Genomic DNA, 15,747 nt, shown 5'->3' with positions numbered 1-15,747 from the left:
CTGAATCCAGGTCACAGGCTCACCCTGTTCATACACAGATACGCTCTTAAGACAGGATTTGTTTTCAAAACACCGCTGCACAGACAACTCCCCAGCTCTTGCTGTAAATAGAGGGTCTTTATATGATACCCGGGGGCCCTGCAACACAGCCGGTCAGAACAGAAAAGGGAGGGGTGTGTCGCCCAGAAGAGAAGCGGCTCTGGCCCAGCAGAAGCCCACCCTCCCCTCCCTCTCGGCAGCCTGACCAAGAGGGCAAGTTGATCTTGGGGGCAGTGCGCAACGTGAGGGAAGGCAAGAGCGTTCCTGTGTCTCTCTCTGTGTGTGAGTGGGTATCCAAGCGGAGGGATGGTGGAGGGAGCCAGCCCAGCGCTGGGCCTCAGAGGTTCCTTTCGTTAGTGGAATGAGTGGGTTGCCGGTTCTGCCGCTGCCGCCGCCATCACAACACATGAAGGCAGCAAAGGCAGCGGCTGGCAGCTGTCCGGGCTTGGCTCAGCACAACCGCTGACCTCCTTGTCAGCCTACCACCCTGCATGGGCAGGTCCGTGGGGGGTGTATATGAGACCCAGACAAGGGGGGCAGAGGGACGCTGCTTGGGGCGTTTCCCAGAGGCCCCCCTTTTTAAAAATATTTTTTCTTTATTTTTTTACAAAATAAATTTCACAATAACCACATTTAAATTTCAAAATGAAAAAAGATTCTTCTTTGATGGATAACTTACCTTATGGACAATTCTCTTTGTTCCAGGGGATAGCCTTCTACCATGGTTAACAGATCCAGAATTAAATCCCTAACGAAGAATCAAAACGTTTCTTCTCAGTACCACTACCACCTCACGTTCTCAAAACCGCATCACGGGATCATTAGAATACATCTCTCATGTGGATAGAATAATTAGAATAATATGCAAACATTGGCATGTATTCTGGAACATACCAGGGTGTAATGAGTTTCCTCTGACAGGCCTGAGGCAGACCAAATCCATTAAAGCTATGTTAGTAGATACAGACATAAATTCTGAAAAAATCATTCCTCGCACCATTAGCACTTCCGGCCCCATTGGACATCATAGATGCGGTAGATGCTCATCTTGCCCATTTGCCTTACAGATGAAAGAAATTTAGGATGAGAAAATGAACTTCAGATTATTATTCGTCATTTTAGTACCTGTCAAACCACGGACGTAGTCTACCTGATTCAATGTCCTTGTAATTTATTGTATATAGGCTCTACCACTTGAGCTGTGGGGGTTCACATTGGTGAACACCAATCACGTATTCGTAATGCTAATTTGGAGGCACCTCTGGTAGAACATTTTGTTTCTCACAAACATTCAGATACGGATCTATTATTTACAGTTTTATGGGTGAATCAGAAGGCAATTAGCATCAGAAAATATTATGAGCGATAGTTACGGCAGCAAGTAGCACAATTTATTTTCATGTTTAAAACCATTTATCCAGGGGGGTCTCAACTCTTGAGTTAGACCTTAATTGTTTCATTCGATTATTTGTATTTTGTCTGTAACTTTACACTGCTCCTTTAATCCCAACCTCCTTGTATTAGTATTGTTACTTTGCACTGTACCTTTAAACTCAACCTCCTTGTTATTAGCACCACCTGGAGTTGGCTTTATATGTTTTTCAAAAAACATTGTTAGTAGCAGTGACTGTATTATTACATGAGCACTATTCCATAGGATTTGATATTTTCATTTACATACATTCATTTAAAATAAGATGGGGTATGTACTCTTTTTCATTACTGTTTGTATTCTAGTTTATAATTTTTGTAAAGCGGTATGTCATGTAGGTCATCGTCTGCAAAATTTTAGTTTTAGTTTATGAAGCAATTCTATATCCTCCCACCACGCTGACGAAGAATTCTACAAAACAGTAGTCAATATCCGGAATCACTGTTCAGTGTTGGACATCATATTTGCTGAATACACAAAGCTTCACAGCTTGTCTTTCATCCTACAAAGTCTGGTACCTCACTTCATTTAAAGATTTCCAGAGACTTTGAGACTAAAGATTTCGTTTTGTACTTGTTATGGTTTGAAGGAATTCTGTAAAGCTTGTCCATTGCGTATATATATGGTCATCGTGCTGCCTCGACATTGCTGAAGTGAGCTTAAGGGCGACAGCGGCCACAGTGCTGAAAAGTCCAAATAAATGGGCAGTCGCAGATCATGAATCTGACTTTCCTCCAACTTCTAAACCAAAACGGGAGGAAAAAAGCTTTCAGGTTTGAAAGTGGCATGTTAGTCTGGTTTGCTAAACCAAAACTAAGCCAAAATTTAGCTTAGTAAGTGTGAGGCAAAATACAGGGCAGTAAAACAAGGAACAGGGTGGTGAATCCAGGGCAGGGCAGGGAGGGGGGGGGTTGGTGGACAGTTGGTTTTCTTTTTCCACCTGGTACTGAAGTGACTTCAAAACAATCCATTCCAATCTCCTGCAGCCTCACAGGATGGCCCCCCCCCTGGAATTTGACACATTCATGCACACACCCAGATACTCATGAATCTGTCAGTCTGTGCTTGGCTACCCAGAGTTTAAATGCAGGACTTTTCACTCTCACACACACACTCTCACTCTCTCTCACACACACATTCAAACACCCTTTCAAACAGGTGCTCGGAGAGGATCCCTAATTTGGCAGAGGGGGGGAGAGAGATCTGAAATACTGGACAAAACTATCAATACAGGACATGGCATTTTTGTATTAGGCAAAGCAGGACTTTATAGGTGATAACCAGCACATTGTGTCCAGAAACAGACAATTAGGCAGACGGAGCTGTATGAATATGGGAGTCCTATGCTGCCTATAGCAAAGTGTCTGCAGCTCTTTCAGCCAGTTGAACTTTCTGAGCACTTTTCAAAGGCAGCCCCAGGTAGAGTGTGTTAAACGTACTCCTACGCAATGTGGCACCAGACTGCCTCTTTTTTTTGGGGGGGGGAATTACCTGTGCTAACCATGTGTTGTTGTGTTCATCTTCACTTCATTCCTCAGTCTCTTTCACTAATCTCCCCTAGCCCTAATTCTTTCACACATTCCTTTAAAACATTTCTGTGAACTAAGAAACACAAAAAAACACCCTCACTGGTCACCTTCCAAAGGTCAAAAGTCAATGCAGAAAATATTTAATAAAAACAGCTCAAAACAGGTACACAAGAGCACAGAAAAAAAGGAGATGAGTTTTAAAAGCAATCCCAAATGAACATTTAACACAAGAGACCTTTTCATTCAGCTGCAAAATGCTATCAGTAAAAAGCTCTTCAATAGATTATGCAAAGTTCAAGTAATGAGCGCCTGGAATGCTGATCTACAAGACAAGGGCAGCCGATCATTTTGGCAGTGAAAGGCGGACCTGAAAACTCAACAGATTCAACACACACCTTGAGCATTGCAGATTCACACAGTCTCCCTGTTTATCTAGCAAAAAGTTGCAAAACGTTTGTACATTTAGTGTATGTGACCTTCATTACTTTAATACATATATATGTGTATACAAATTTAAGTACAAACACTAAAACATCATTCCATGCATTTACAACTGATTTCCCCCTTTATGAGTTTCTTGATACAAGTAGTGAACCCTGAGTGGAAAACTTCATACATTTACATCGTTTCCCCCGTGTGAATTTGCTAATAAATATTAAGGTCTCCACTCCCTCTGAAGCCCTTTCCACATTCAATACACCTGTACTTTTCATCGTGTGTGAGTTAGCTGATGTTTCTCCCCTGTGTGAGTTCGATGATGTATTCTAAGTGTTTTACTTTCACAGAAGCTCTTTCCACACTGCCTACATTTAAATGGTTTCTCCCCTGTGTGAGTTCGTTGATGACATTTAAGTGTCTCACTTCGACTGAAGCTCTTTCCACATTCAATACATTTAAATGGTTTCTCCCCTGTGTGAGTTCGCTGATGACATTTAAGTGTCTCACTTTGACTGAAGCTCTTTCCACATTCAATACATTTAAATGGCTCCTCCCCTGTGTGAGTTCGTTGATGTATTCTAAGTTCTCCACTTCGACTGAAGCTCCTTCCACATTCAATACATTTAAATGGCTTCTCCCCTGTATGACTTCGCTGATGACATTTAAGTGTCTCACTTCGACTGAAGCTCTTTCCACATTCAATACATTTAAATGGTTTCTCCCCTGTGTGAGTTCGCTGATGACATTTAAGTGTCTCACTTCGACTGAAGCTCTTTCCACATTCAATACATTTAAATGGTTTCTCCCCTGTGTGAGTTCGCTGATGACATTTAAGTGTCTCACTTCGACTGAAGCTCTTTCCACATTCAATACATTTAAATGGCTCCTCCCCTGTGTGAGTTCGTTGATGTATTCTAAGTTCTCCACTTCGACTGAAGCTCCTTCCACATTCAATACATTTAAATGGCTTCTCCCCTGTATGACTTCGCTGATGACATTTAAGTGTCTCACTTCGACTGAAGCTCTTTCCACATTCAATACATTCAAATTGTTTCTCCCTCATGTGAATTCGTTGATGTATTCTAAGTGCTCCATTTTGACTGTAGCTCTTTCCACATTCAATACATTTAAATGGTTTCTCCCCTGTGTGAGTTCGCTGATGACATTTAAGTGTCCAACTTCGACTGAAGCTATTTCCACATTCAATACATTTAAATGGTTTCTCCTCTGTGTGAGTTCGTTGATGTATTCTAAGTTCTCCACTTCGACTGAAGCTCTTTCCACATTCAATACATTTAAATGGCTTCTCCCCTGTATGACTTCGCTGATGACATTTAAGTGTCTCACTTCGACTGAAGCTCTTTCCACATTCAATACATTCAAATTGTTTCTCCCCCATGTGAATTCGTTGATGTACTCTAAGTGCTCCACTTTGACTGTACCTCTTTCCACATTCAATACACTTAAATGGTTTCTCCCCTGTGTGAGTTTGTTGGTGTCTTCTAAGGTCTCCACGTTGAATGAAGCTCTTTCCACATTCAATACATTTAAATGGTTTCTCTCCCGTGTGAGTTCGATGATGTATTCTAAGTGCTTCATTCTTACTGAAGCTCTTTCCACACTCCATACATTTAAATGGTTTCTCCCCTGTGTGAGTTCGTTGATGTATTCTAAGTTTCCCACTTTCACTGAAGCTCTTTCCACATTCAATACATTTAAATGGTTTCTCCCCTGTGTGAGTTCGTTGATGTATTCTAAGTTCTCCACTTCGACCGAAGCTCTTTCCACATTCAATACATTTAAATGGCTTCTCCCCTGTATGACATCGCTGATGACTTTTAAGTGTCCAACTTCGACTGAAGCTCTTTCCACATTCAATACATTTAAATGGTTTCTCCCCTGTGTGAGTTTGTTGGTGTATTCTAAGTTTCCCAGTTGTACTGAAGCTCTTCCCACATTCAATACATTTAAATGGTTTCTCCCCTGTGTGAGTTCGCCAATGTACTGTAAGTTTATCCTTCCGGTTGAAGTTCTTTCCACACTCCATACATTCAAATAGTTTCTCTCCTTTGTGAGCTTGTTGATGTATCCTCAGACTTCCACTGTGATAAAAGCACATCCCACACTCCATACATTTAAGCTGTTTCTTTGTTCTTCCCAATGAATTCACAGGTGGCTCCACAGAATTCTGACTTTCATCTTCCTCAACTGTTTGGGAGTCTGGGAGGAAAGAGAATCCTGTTAAGACTTTCAAGAAAGAACTCAAGACCTTTGCAGATGACTTGTTTTTGACATTACAGGAGCCAGAATCTAGTACGAAAAGGGTTCTAGAACTGATTCAAGAATTTGGTCAGGTGGCAGGATTTAAACTAAACAAGCAAAAAACTAAGGTTTTAGAGAAAAAATTGACAATAATGGAAAAAGAAAGGTTTCAGAAGGAGACAGATTTAAATGTGGTTAAGAAAGTGAAATACCTAGGTGTCAGGGGTTCAGGAGCAGAGGCGCAGGAAAGGGAGGAAACAGAGAGCGAGGGGGAGGAGTCCGAAGGAAAGATGAGTGATGACGACGACCCGAGATCTCCGAGTCTTTCCAGTGAATCGGAAGATTCACAGAAAGGAGCGCCAGTGGCCAGAGAAAGGGGAAAACCTAGGGGGGCACCCCAGGAGAAAGGAATCAGAGGGGGTTCAGAGAGCAGCAGTTGGAAATCGGGGCCAGCGTCCCCAGCAGAGCGCAGTGGGGAGGAAGGGCGCCAGGCATCGGGATCAGGCGGCTCGCCGCAGGAGGGAGGGCATGAGTCAGGAGTGGCCACACCTCCATCGGGGAGCGAAGAAACGGTCAAGCGGAAGGTGGAAGGTTGGGCGCGCGCGCCAAGTTCAAATACACAGGAAGGCGGCACAGTAAGCAGCCCGGAAAGGGAGCCAGGTCCTAAAGCCCGCCGCAAGGAGGCAGAAGGGTCCGGGGGGTCTTCAGCGTCGGAAGAGTCTAGGAAGGAGGGGACCCCGGGGGGCAGAGGGACCCAGAGGAGGAAGGAAAGACGTAAGAGGTGGAGCAAGGCTAGGGTATTAAGTTGGTGTACAGGAGGCGGAGACTCAGACGGGACTTCGTCGGTCTAGCTTAGAAGACGTAGAGCTGCACGCTGCAGTTCGGAAATGGAATCTGTAACTCAATAAAGACTTTTATAAAGTGAACGCTGGCTAGCGTGGTCCTATGTGAGCTGGGATCTGGAAGCAGCTCTGACAGTAAGCTCCGTCCCCAAGTTTGACACCTGAAGCCTCGCAGCGTGGGCAGGCGCAGCGAAGGGTGAAGATTGGTGTCTCTTCGCAAGCTCACAAAAGTCGGCAGCGATGACTACCGAACATCAAATTGCAGCCCTGCAAAATGCAGTGACACAACTAAACGCAGAGATACTAGCATCCAGGAAGAAGGAGGAGGACGCAGCTGCCGCCTACAAGGATCTCCAAACCAGGTTTGAAATGCTTACGAAGCAAGGGCAACTGGGACCCAGACCGGAGGGAATTGGGCTGGGGAGAAGAGCAGGCGGTCTCGTATCTCACTTCGATGGGAATTTACAACAGTACCCCAACTTCCGAGCAGACGTACAGTGTGCGCTGCAGCTGCTGGAGAAGGACTTTAGAGATGAGGAAGAGAAGGTGGGGTTTATCCTATCCCATTTGCATGGAGACGCTAAAGCGTGGCTGCGCAATTTGTGGAGAGATAAGGATCTGGCGCTCCGGAGTGCGGATGCCTTTATTAAAGCGATGGATGCGTGCTTTTTATCAAGCATAGACGTGGATCTTGCTCGAAGAGAAATACATGGACTGAAACAGGGGAGGGCCAGTGTAAGGCAGTATCACGCCCGCTTTTTTGCACTGGTCAGTGCCCTGGAATGGGACAGAGATTCACCTCCAGTCAGAGACCTGTTCTGGGAAGGATTGAGCAGCGCGGTTAAAGACGATATTGCGAGGGGGGAGAGACCCCGGAGCACGCAGGAGGTCGTTCAGAGGGCGCTGACGGTTGGGGTGCGTCTGGAAGAACGTCCGTGGAGCAGGGACGAAGGGCGTGGAGGGCGCGAAGCAGCGAGAGGGTTCTCCTTCGTTCCCAGGGAAGCAGCGCGTGCGCAATCCACGCCTCCGCCAGGAGGGGGAGCGGAACCTATGGAGGTGGGAGGTGCCATGGCTCAGTCAGCAGAGCCCTAGCACCGGGAGCAGTCAAAACGAAGCTTCCTAGAGGGAACCGGAAGTGCTACATCTGCGACAGCCCTCAGCACATGGCGAAGGAGTGTCCCCAGAGGAACCACAAGCACACTGCAGCCTCTGCAATGGTGACTGCAGCTACGCAGCATAGAGAACCACAGCAGGGAAACGACGAAGTCTGGCTGGAGACAGAGGCACTGGGGCCCAGCCAGACGAATCAGTGACGCAGTCCCCAGAGATTTTGCAACCCACAGACCCCCTCCCGCCCAAACCAGTGGTGCAACTCACCGCATCGCTCCAGCTACCCAATGGACTCACGATGGACGTGCAAATTACTGTGGACTCAGGAAGCAATGCTGACTTTATAGGGCAAGAGTTTGTTGATCGGCACGCCATACAGCTGCTACCAGCCACACTGCCCCTGCAAGTAGTCACAGTGGATGGCAGTGAGTTGCTAGGTGGGCAGGTGGTGAAGCAAATGCCACCGATGGTGATGCGACTTGGTAATCACAGGGAAGTCATCAGTTTTAATGTCACCCAACTGTCGGACACACCCATTGTCTTGGGCATGAGTTGGCTGGACAGGCACAGTCCAACGCTGGCTTGGTACCAGCGACAGCTGATCTTCGGCTCTTCTTATTGTGCAGAACACTGCATCCTGCCCAGGCAGGAGGGAGAAGAAGAGGAATCACAGCTGCAGTTGGGAACGCTCCAAGCGGTCCCCCACAAATACGCAGACTTTTTGGAGGTCTTCTGCGAGAAGGAGGCGGACAAGCTACCACCTCACCGGCCATATGACTGCAAGATTGACCTCCTACCAGGGGTGACGCTGCCGAAAGGGAAGCTGTATTCCATGTCTGAGGACGAACTACAGGAACTCGAACAGTTCATAGATCACAATTTGGAGCGTGGTTTCATCCGAGAGTCCAAGGCAGTGGGGGGCAGTCCTGTATTCTTCGTGAAGAAGAAAGACACGCCCAAAAAAAGACTTGTAGTGGACTATCGGACCTTAAACAAGATGACCAAGCCCTCTGATTTCCCCATGCCCAGGATCGACGACCTCCTCGCGACGGTGCGCAAGGGACGCGTGTTCACCAAGTTGGACCTGCGAGGGGCGTACAACCTCATTCGCATGCGGGAAGGCGATGAGTGGAAGACGGCCATGTTCACGCCCCTGGGCACCTACGAATACAGAGTTATGCCGTTTGGACTGCAAAATGGCTCCCACTGTTTTCAAGCTTTCATGCATCACGTGTTAGCGGGGCTCCTCTACAAGAAGTGCGTCTGCTTCCTGGATGACATCCTGATATTTTCTGAATCGCAGCAGGCACACGACCAAGACGTTCGGGAGGTGCTGAGTAGACTGCAGCAGCATAGACTGTACGCCAAGCTGGAAAAGTGCCAGTTCGACACGACGGAGGTGGATTTCCTGGGATACAAGTTGTCGGACAAGGGGCTAGCCATGGACAGCGCCAAGGTTCGCGCGGTGTTGGATTGGAAGAGCCCGCGCAACCGGAAGGAGGTCCAGCGGTTTGTCGGCTTTGCGAACTTCTATTGCAAGTTTATCAAGGGGTTCGCAATGCAGACGGCGGCCATTACGGACACGCTCAGCTCCAAGAAAAAGAAGTTCATCTGGACGGAGCAGGTGGAGCAGTCCTTTCAAACACTCAAGCGTCTCTTCGCGTCGGAAGAGCAACTACTACATGTCAACCCCAGCAGACCGATGCGGGTAGAGACGGACGCGTCAGACAGAGCCGTGGGAGCAGTCCTGTTGTAGCGAGACCCGCAGGGGGCTTGGAGGCCGGGAGCGTTCTACTCCAGGAAGCTCAGCAAGTCGGAACAGAACTACACCATCTGGGACAGGGAGTTGCTTGCCATTCATGCACCGTTCAAGGCGTGGAGGCACTTCCTGATCGGCGCCAAGCACACAGTGCAGGTCTGCACGGACCACAAGAATCTGGAACACTGGCGCACGGCGCGGTTCCTGAACCAGAGGCAGATACGTTGGGCAGAGTTCTTTGCGGACTTCGACTTCCGAATAGAGTACGTCCCAGGCGACACCAACGTCATGGCGGATGCGCTGTCCCGAAAACCGCAATACCTCGAGGAGGCGACGCCAGCGGCGGCCATGCACATCTTCGCACCGACAGCGTGGGCGTGCACCTCAGCAACAGTGGACCTGGATGCGGTGCGGCGCGCGTTGCAGGACGACTCATTCGCGCAAGCGAAGATGGCAGAGGTGCACAGAGGCACGGCGAAGAGCAACGAGTTCCAGGTGCGCGATGGATTGCTCATCCGTAAAGGGGCCATCTACGTGCCGGGAGACGAACTTCGCGCCAAGGTACTGCAGCAGTTACACGACGCGCCCACGGCCGGACACTTTGGCACGGAGAAAACGGTGGAATTAGTCGCGAGAGACTTCTGGTGGCCCAGGATGCGAGGGGAAGTCGCGGACTACGTTGCGAGGTGCGACACCTGCCAGAGGGCCAAGCCAGTGCACAAACCGCCGGCGGGACTGCTGGAACCGCTGCAAACACCGTTTGAACCATGGGAGAGGGTGGCCCTGGACTTTGTCACGGATCTACCCAGCTCGAGAGGCAAGACAGCTGTGCTAGTGGTGGTGGACTTGTTCACCAAGATGGCACATTTTATTCCGTGTGCGAAGGTGGCCACGGCGGAACAAACCGCCAAACTGTTCATAGATCACGTGTTCAAAGTGCACGGTCTGCCGCGGTCCATACTGTCTGACCGGGGGCGACAGTTCATCTCGAACTTCTGGCAGAAGCTGATGGGTTTCCTGAACGTCAAGATCAACCTGGCGTCAGCGAGACACCCGCAGACCAACGGGCAAGCGGAGCGAGTCAATGCCATCATGCAGCAGTACCTGAGATGCTATGCCAATCAACAGCCGGCAGCGTGGGTGGATTACCTGCCGCTTGCCGAGTTCGCATACAACAACACGAAGCACGTTTCCACAGGGGTGACGCCGTTCTTCGCCAACAATGGGAGGCATCCCAGAACCTTCCTGGGACTGAAGAGAGTGGGGGAGGGGGAACCGCAGGCGGCGGACGCCTTCGCGTCAGAGTTGCAGGAGGTCCACGATCAGCTCCAACGGCAGCTGGAGCTAGCTAAGCACGCATACAAGGTGCAAGCTGACAGACACAGGCGGGTTGGCAAAGAAATCCAAGTGGGAGACTGGGTCTGGTTGGCAGCCCACGCAGTGCCGGCCAGATCGTTAGCTAAGAAGAAGCTGGGGCACAAGCAACTCGGGCCCTACCAAGTCGAAGCACAGGTCAACCCGGTGGCTTTCCGACTGACGCTTCCGGAGGGCTCCAGAATGCATCCGGTGTTCCACAGATCGGTGCTCACTCCCTACAGGGCACCTCACAGATTCCAAGAGCCGGGAACGGCACCGAGTCCGCTCCAGGAGAGGACCGAGTAGGGGGGGTTGCCACAGGAGGATCCCATCAACGAGGTCACGGAGATTTTGGACTCCAGATGGGGGGAAGAGGGAGTAGAATACCTTCTAGCCAGAGAGGGCACCCGGGCCAGTGCCAATAGCTGGGGGCACGACTACGCTTTGGAGGAACCTCTGCTCAAGGACGAATTTCATGCCCTCTTCCCACACAGACCCATGCCAGCCGGCTTTTTCGACGACTGGCTTTTCACCCCCACGCTTTCATCAAGCACGTTCCACGGGTTTGACTCGGACGGGGAACCCGCACTGGGCACACGTTCCCCGGAAGGGTCACCAGCGGGATCGGCATCGGACACCTCGTATTGGTGGGACGATCGACCGGAGGAGCAGTGGCGCAGGAAGTGGCTGAGGATGCCAGATCGAGCGACGGACCCAAGAGAGACCGACGCAGAGACTGACATGGACGTGTTCGGGGAGGATCTTGGGTTTGAGCACGGCGGCACAGAAATGGAAGCGGAGCTGATCAACGTCGACGAACGCGAGGAGGAAGAACAGGACGTCTTCAGTTGGCTGCCAGCCACGGGAAGCGAACTGTATCCGGCATTCCATCCCATGACAATGCAGCACCCAGCACCCACACCTGAGGGAGGGGAGGGGGGAAGGGGGGCTTCGAGGGGGGGATGGATGTCAGGGGTTCAGGAGCAGAGGCGCAGGAAAGGGAGGAAACAGAGAGCGAGGGGGAGGAGTCCGAAGGAAAGATGAGTGATGACGACGACCCGAGATCTCCGAGTCTTTCCAGTGAATTGGAAGATTCACAGAAAGGAGCGCCAGTGGCCAGAGAAAGGGGGAAACCTAGGGGGGCACCCCAGGAGGAAGGAATCAGAGGGGGTTCAGAGAGCAGCAGTTGGAAATCGGGGCCAGCGTCCCCAGCAGAGCGCAGTGGGGAGGAAGGGCGCCAGGCATCGGGATCAGGCGGCTCGCCGCAGGAGGGAGGGCATGAGTCAGGAGTGGCCACACCTCCATCGGGGAGCGAAGAAACGGTCAAGCGGAAGGTGGAAGGTTGGGCGTGCGCGCCAAGTTCAAATACACAGGAAGGCGGCACAGTAAGCAGCCCGGAAAGGGAGCCAGGTCCTAAAGCCCGCCGCAAGGAGGCAGAAGGGTCCGGGGGGTCTTCAGCGTCGGAAGAGTCTAGGAAGGAGGGGACCCCGGGGGGCAGAGGGACCCAGAGGAGGAAGGAAAGACGTAAGAGGTGGAGCAAGGCTAGGGTATTAAGTTGGTGTACAGGAGGCGGAGACTCAGACGGAGCTTCGTCGGTCTAGCTTAGAAGACGTAGAGCTGCACGCTGCAGTTCGGAAATGGAATCTGTAACTCAATAAAGACTTTTATAAAGTGAACGCTGGCTAGCGTGGTCCTATGTGAGCTGGGATCTGGAAGCAGCTCTGACACTAGGGATTAATATGACGGCTAAAAATTTGAATTTATTTAAAGATAATTATGAAAAATATTGGTCAGAAGTTAAAAAAGATCTAGAAATTTGGTCAAAATTGAAGCTTTCCTTGTTGGGTCGAATTGCTGTTATAAAGATGAATGTATTGCCAAAAATGTTGTTTTTGTTTCAAACTTTGCAGATTGTGGACAGGATGGGTTGTTTTAAGGGGTGGCAGAGAGATATTTCTAAATTTGTCTGGCAGGGCAAAAAGCCCAGAATAAAATTTAAAATATTGACTGATGCTAAAGAAAGAGGGGGGTTTGCCCTGGCAGACATGAAGTTGTATTATGAATCAGCAGTATTCTGCTGGTTGAAAGACTGGCTACTTCTTGAGAACACTGACATTTTGGATTTGGAAGGGTTTAGCAATGCGTTTGGGTGGCATGCATATCTGTGGTACGACAAGGTTAAAGCTCATAAAGCATTCAAGAACCATATTGTCAGGAAAGCAGTGTTTAATGTCTGGACAAGATATAAAGATTTATTAGAAAACAAGAGCCCAAGTTGGCTATCACCTATGGAAGCTAAGGCTCTGAAAAGACTCAATATGGAGGCCAAGTGGCCGAAATATTGGGAGATATTAGAACAAGATGGAGACACATTGAGATTGCAGAGTTTTGAGAAATTACCGTATTTTTCGCTCTATAACACGCACCTGACCATAACACGCACGTAGTTTTTAGAGGAGGAAAACAAGAAAAAAATATTCTAAACAAAACAGTGGATGTATGATTTTTGTGGTTCATGCTGTGGCCACAGACATGTGATCTGACGGTGAGTTTGGGGTAGCCCAATGCAAAAATCCTGAGGATCCATGTGGGTCCATGCTTTGTAACCACGTTTTTGCGCCATTGCGGCCCCATGAAACAGTGGGTGCGTGTGTGTTTTTTGTGCAGGCTGTAGCCATGGACATGCTATGTGATCTGATGGTGAATTTGGGGTGACCCAGTGCAAAAATCCTGAGGATCCATGTGGATCCATGCTTTGTAACCACGTTTTAAGTGGGGAGGGAAGGAAAAGCACTCAAGGGACAAGGAGCAGCGTGGAGTGTGTGGAGAAGGATGCTGCTAATAATGCAGGAGAGGCTCCTCTCCGGCTTTGCTCCTTTAGAACAAGCAGGCTCTGCGTCTCTCCCTCCTCCCCAGCAAGGAAACCACGATAGTAACCACTCTGAGACAAATCAAGAAAAATTGCGACCAACACTCTCCCCCAACAAGCGCAGTGAGGTCAAAACACACACACACAGAGAGAGAGAGAACTGGCCCTAAAGTCGCAGGGCGCTGGAAGTCGCAGGGGCGCTGGAAGTCGCAGGGGCGCTGGGGGAGTGAATGGGAAGCAGGAGAAGGAGAACGATCCCTCACACACACACAGACACACAGAGTGTCAATTCTAAAGTCGCAGGGAGAGTGAAGGGAAGCAAGAGGAGAAGGAGCCCTCACACACACAGAGAGACACACAGAGTGTGGATTCTAAAGTCGCTGGGAGAGTGAACGGGAAGCAAGAGGAAAAGGAGCCCTCACACACACAGAGACACACAGAGTGTCAATTCTAAAGTCGCAGGGGCGCTGGGAGAGTGAAGGGGAAGCAGCAGGAGGAGAACGATAGCTCAAGCACACACACACACAGCCCCTACAGTGGCTAATCCAAAATCGGACAGCAAAAAACTGCAGGCAGGGACAGAGAGCAGGGGTTGTTTTAAAGCAGCCAACTCCTGCTCTGCTTCTCTCCCTCCTCCCCGGCTCCGCTAGCTGACAGGAGCCGCTTACACCCGCTTTGCTGTTTCAAAGCGAGCCACGGACTGCTCACGACTGCAGCAGATTTCCCCGCCATCTGTAGGCATTCGCTCCATAACACGCACAGACATTTCCCCTTACTTTCTAGGAGGAAAAATCTGCGTGTTATGGAGCGAAATTTACGGTAAAAGATAAAGTGCAAGATTAGTTACATTATTATCAAATTAGAGAGGTTTTTAACATGGATAAAAAAATAGGTTTCCAGGTGGAAAAATCGAAATTAGAAACAGAATTGTTAGAACCTAAAACTAAGGTACTTTCAAGAATGTATAACTTGCTGTTAAAATGGAACACTCAGGATGAAACGGTCAAATCAGCTATGATTAAGTGGGCGCAAGATATTGGGTATAATATTATGTTTGCTGACTGGGAACAGTTATGGACCACTGGTGTGAAATTTACGGCATGTAATGCCTTAAAAGAAAATATTATGAAAATGATATATAGGTGGTACATGACCCCAGTCAAGCTTGCAAAAGTATATAATTTGCCTGATAATAAATGTTGGAAATGTAAAGAAACTGAGGGAACATTCTTTCATCTTTGGTGGACGTGCCCAAAGGTTAAGGCTTTCTGGGAAATGATCTATAATGAACTGAAAAAGGTATTTAAATATACCTTCCCTAAGAAACCAGAGGCCTTCCTCTTGGGCATTGTCGGCCAATTGGTGTTAAAGAAGGACAGAACTTTCTTTATGTATGCAACAACAGCAGCAAGAATACTCATCGCAAAGTACTGGAAGACACAAGATTTGCCCACCCTGGAAGAATGGCAGACACAAGTGATAGACTATATGGAATTGGCAGAAATGACTGGCAGAATCCGAGACCTGGGAGAAGAGTTTGTGGAAGAGGACTGGAAGAAGTTCAAAGACTATTTGCAAAAACATTGTAAAATGTTTGAATGTTAAAATGATGCAGGATATAAAGACAATATGGCATCAGTGACATAGTTAAAAGGAATATGTAAAAAATGTTTTAAAAGAATAAGGGTTAAAAAAACCAGAACAACATTATGTCAAATTTAAACAAAATGATATAAAGGGATTAAGTTATAAAGAACAGGTAAAAATGGATCTAAAAGGAAAGGAAAATTGGAGACATAACAGGCTGAAATGTATAATATAGAACAAGATTTGAAAGAGGGTAAGGAACTGCTGAACACGATTGTGTAAAGGGGAACACAGAAAAGGGAGATGTGAGGAAGTCAGGAAGGAAGGTTATAAAAACAATAAGTAAAAAACTGGATTTTTCTGTTTTTTATGTTTTTCTTCTTCTATCTTTTTATGTTTTTTAGTGTATTCTTTTGTTTTTGTTTGATTGCGATAATGTTTATGGTTTCTCTTCTTTTCTGTTTTTTTGGGAAGTTTGTTTTATTATACAAAATTTCAATAAATATCTTTTTAAAAAAAGACTT

The 15,747-nt window shown here is 48.2% G+C and overlaps 2 protein-coding genes across 3 annotated transcripts in view; both read right to left on the bottom strand.

Moving 5' to 3' along the window:
- Positions 1-15,747, bottom strand: part of LOC309524920 (uncharacterized protein) — a 200,066-nt gene that overhangs the window by 111,097 nt on the left and 73,222 nt on the right. The gene's annotated exons all lie outside the window — the stretch shown is intronic.
- LOC309524617 (uncharacterized protein) overlaps positions 3,640-15,747 on the bottom strand; it is a 72,660-nt gene continuing 60,552 nt past the window's right edge. For both annotated transcript variants that reach the window (XM_082209380.1, XM_082209378.1), the window contains exon 4: positions 3,640-5,658. In XM_082209380.1, coding sequence (XP_082065506.1) covers positions 3,710-5,658 — 1,949 coding nt within the window. In that variant the 3' untranslated portion in view covers positions 3,640-3,709. The remainder of the gene's footprint in view (positions 5,659-15,747) is intronic.

The sequence above is a fragment of the Podarcis vaucheri genome (assembly GCF_965113315.1).
Source record: "Podarcis vaucheri genome assembly, chromosome: 2".
In the NCBI taxonomy this organism is placed as follows: Eukaryota; Metazoa; Chordata; class Lepidosauria; order Squamata; family Lacertidae; genus Podarcis; species Podarcis vaucheri.
The sequence above is the reverse complement of the archived record's forward strand: the minus strand, read 5'-3'. Positions and strand labels throughout refer to the sequence as shown.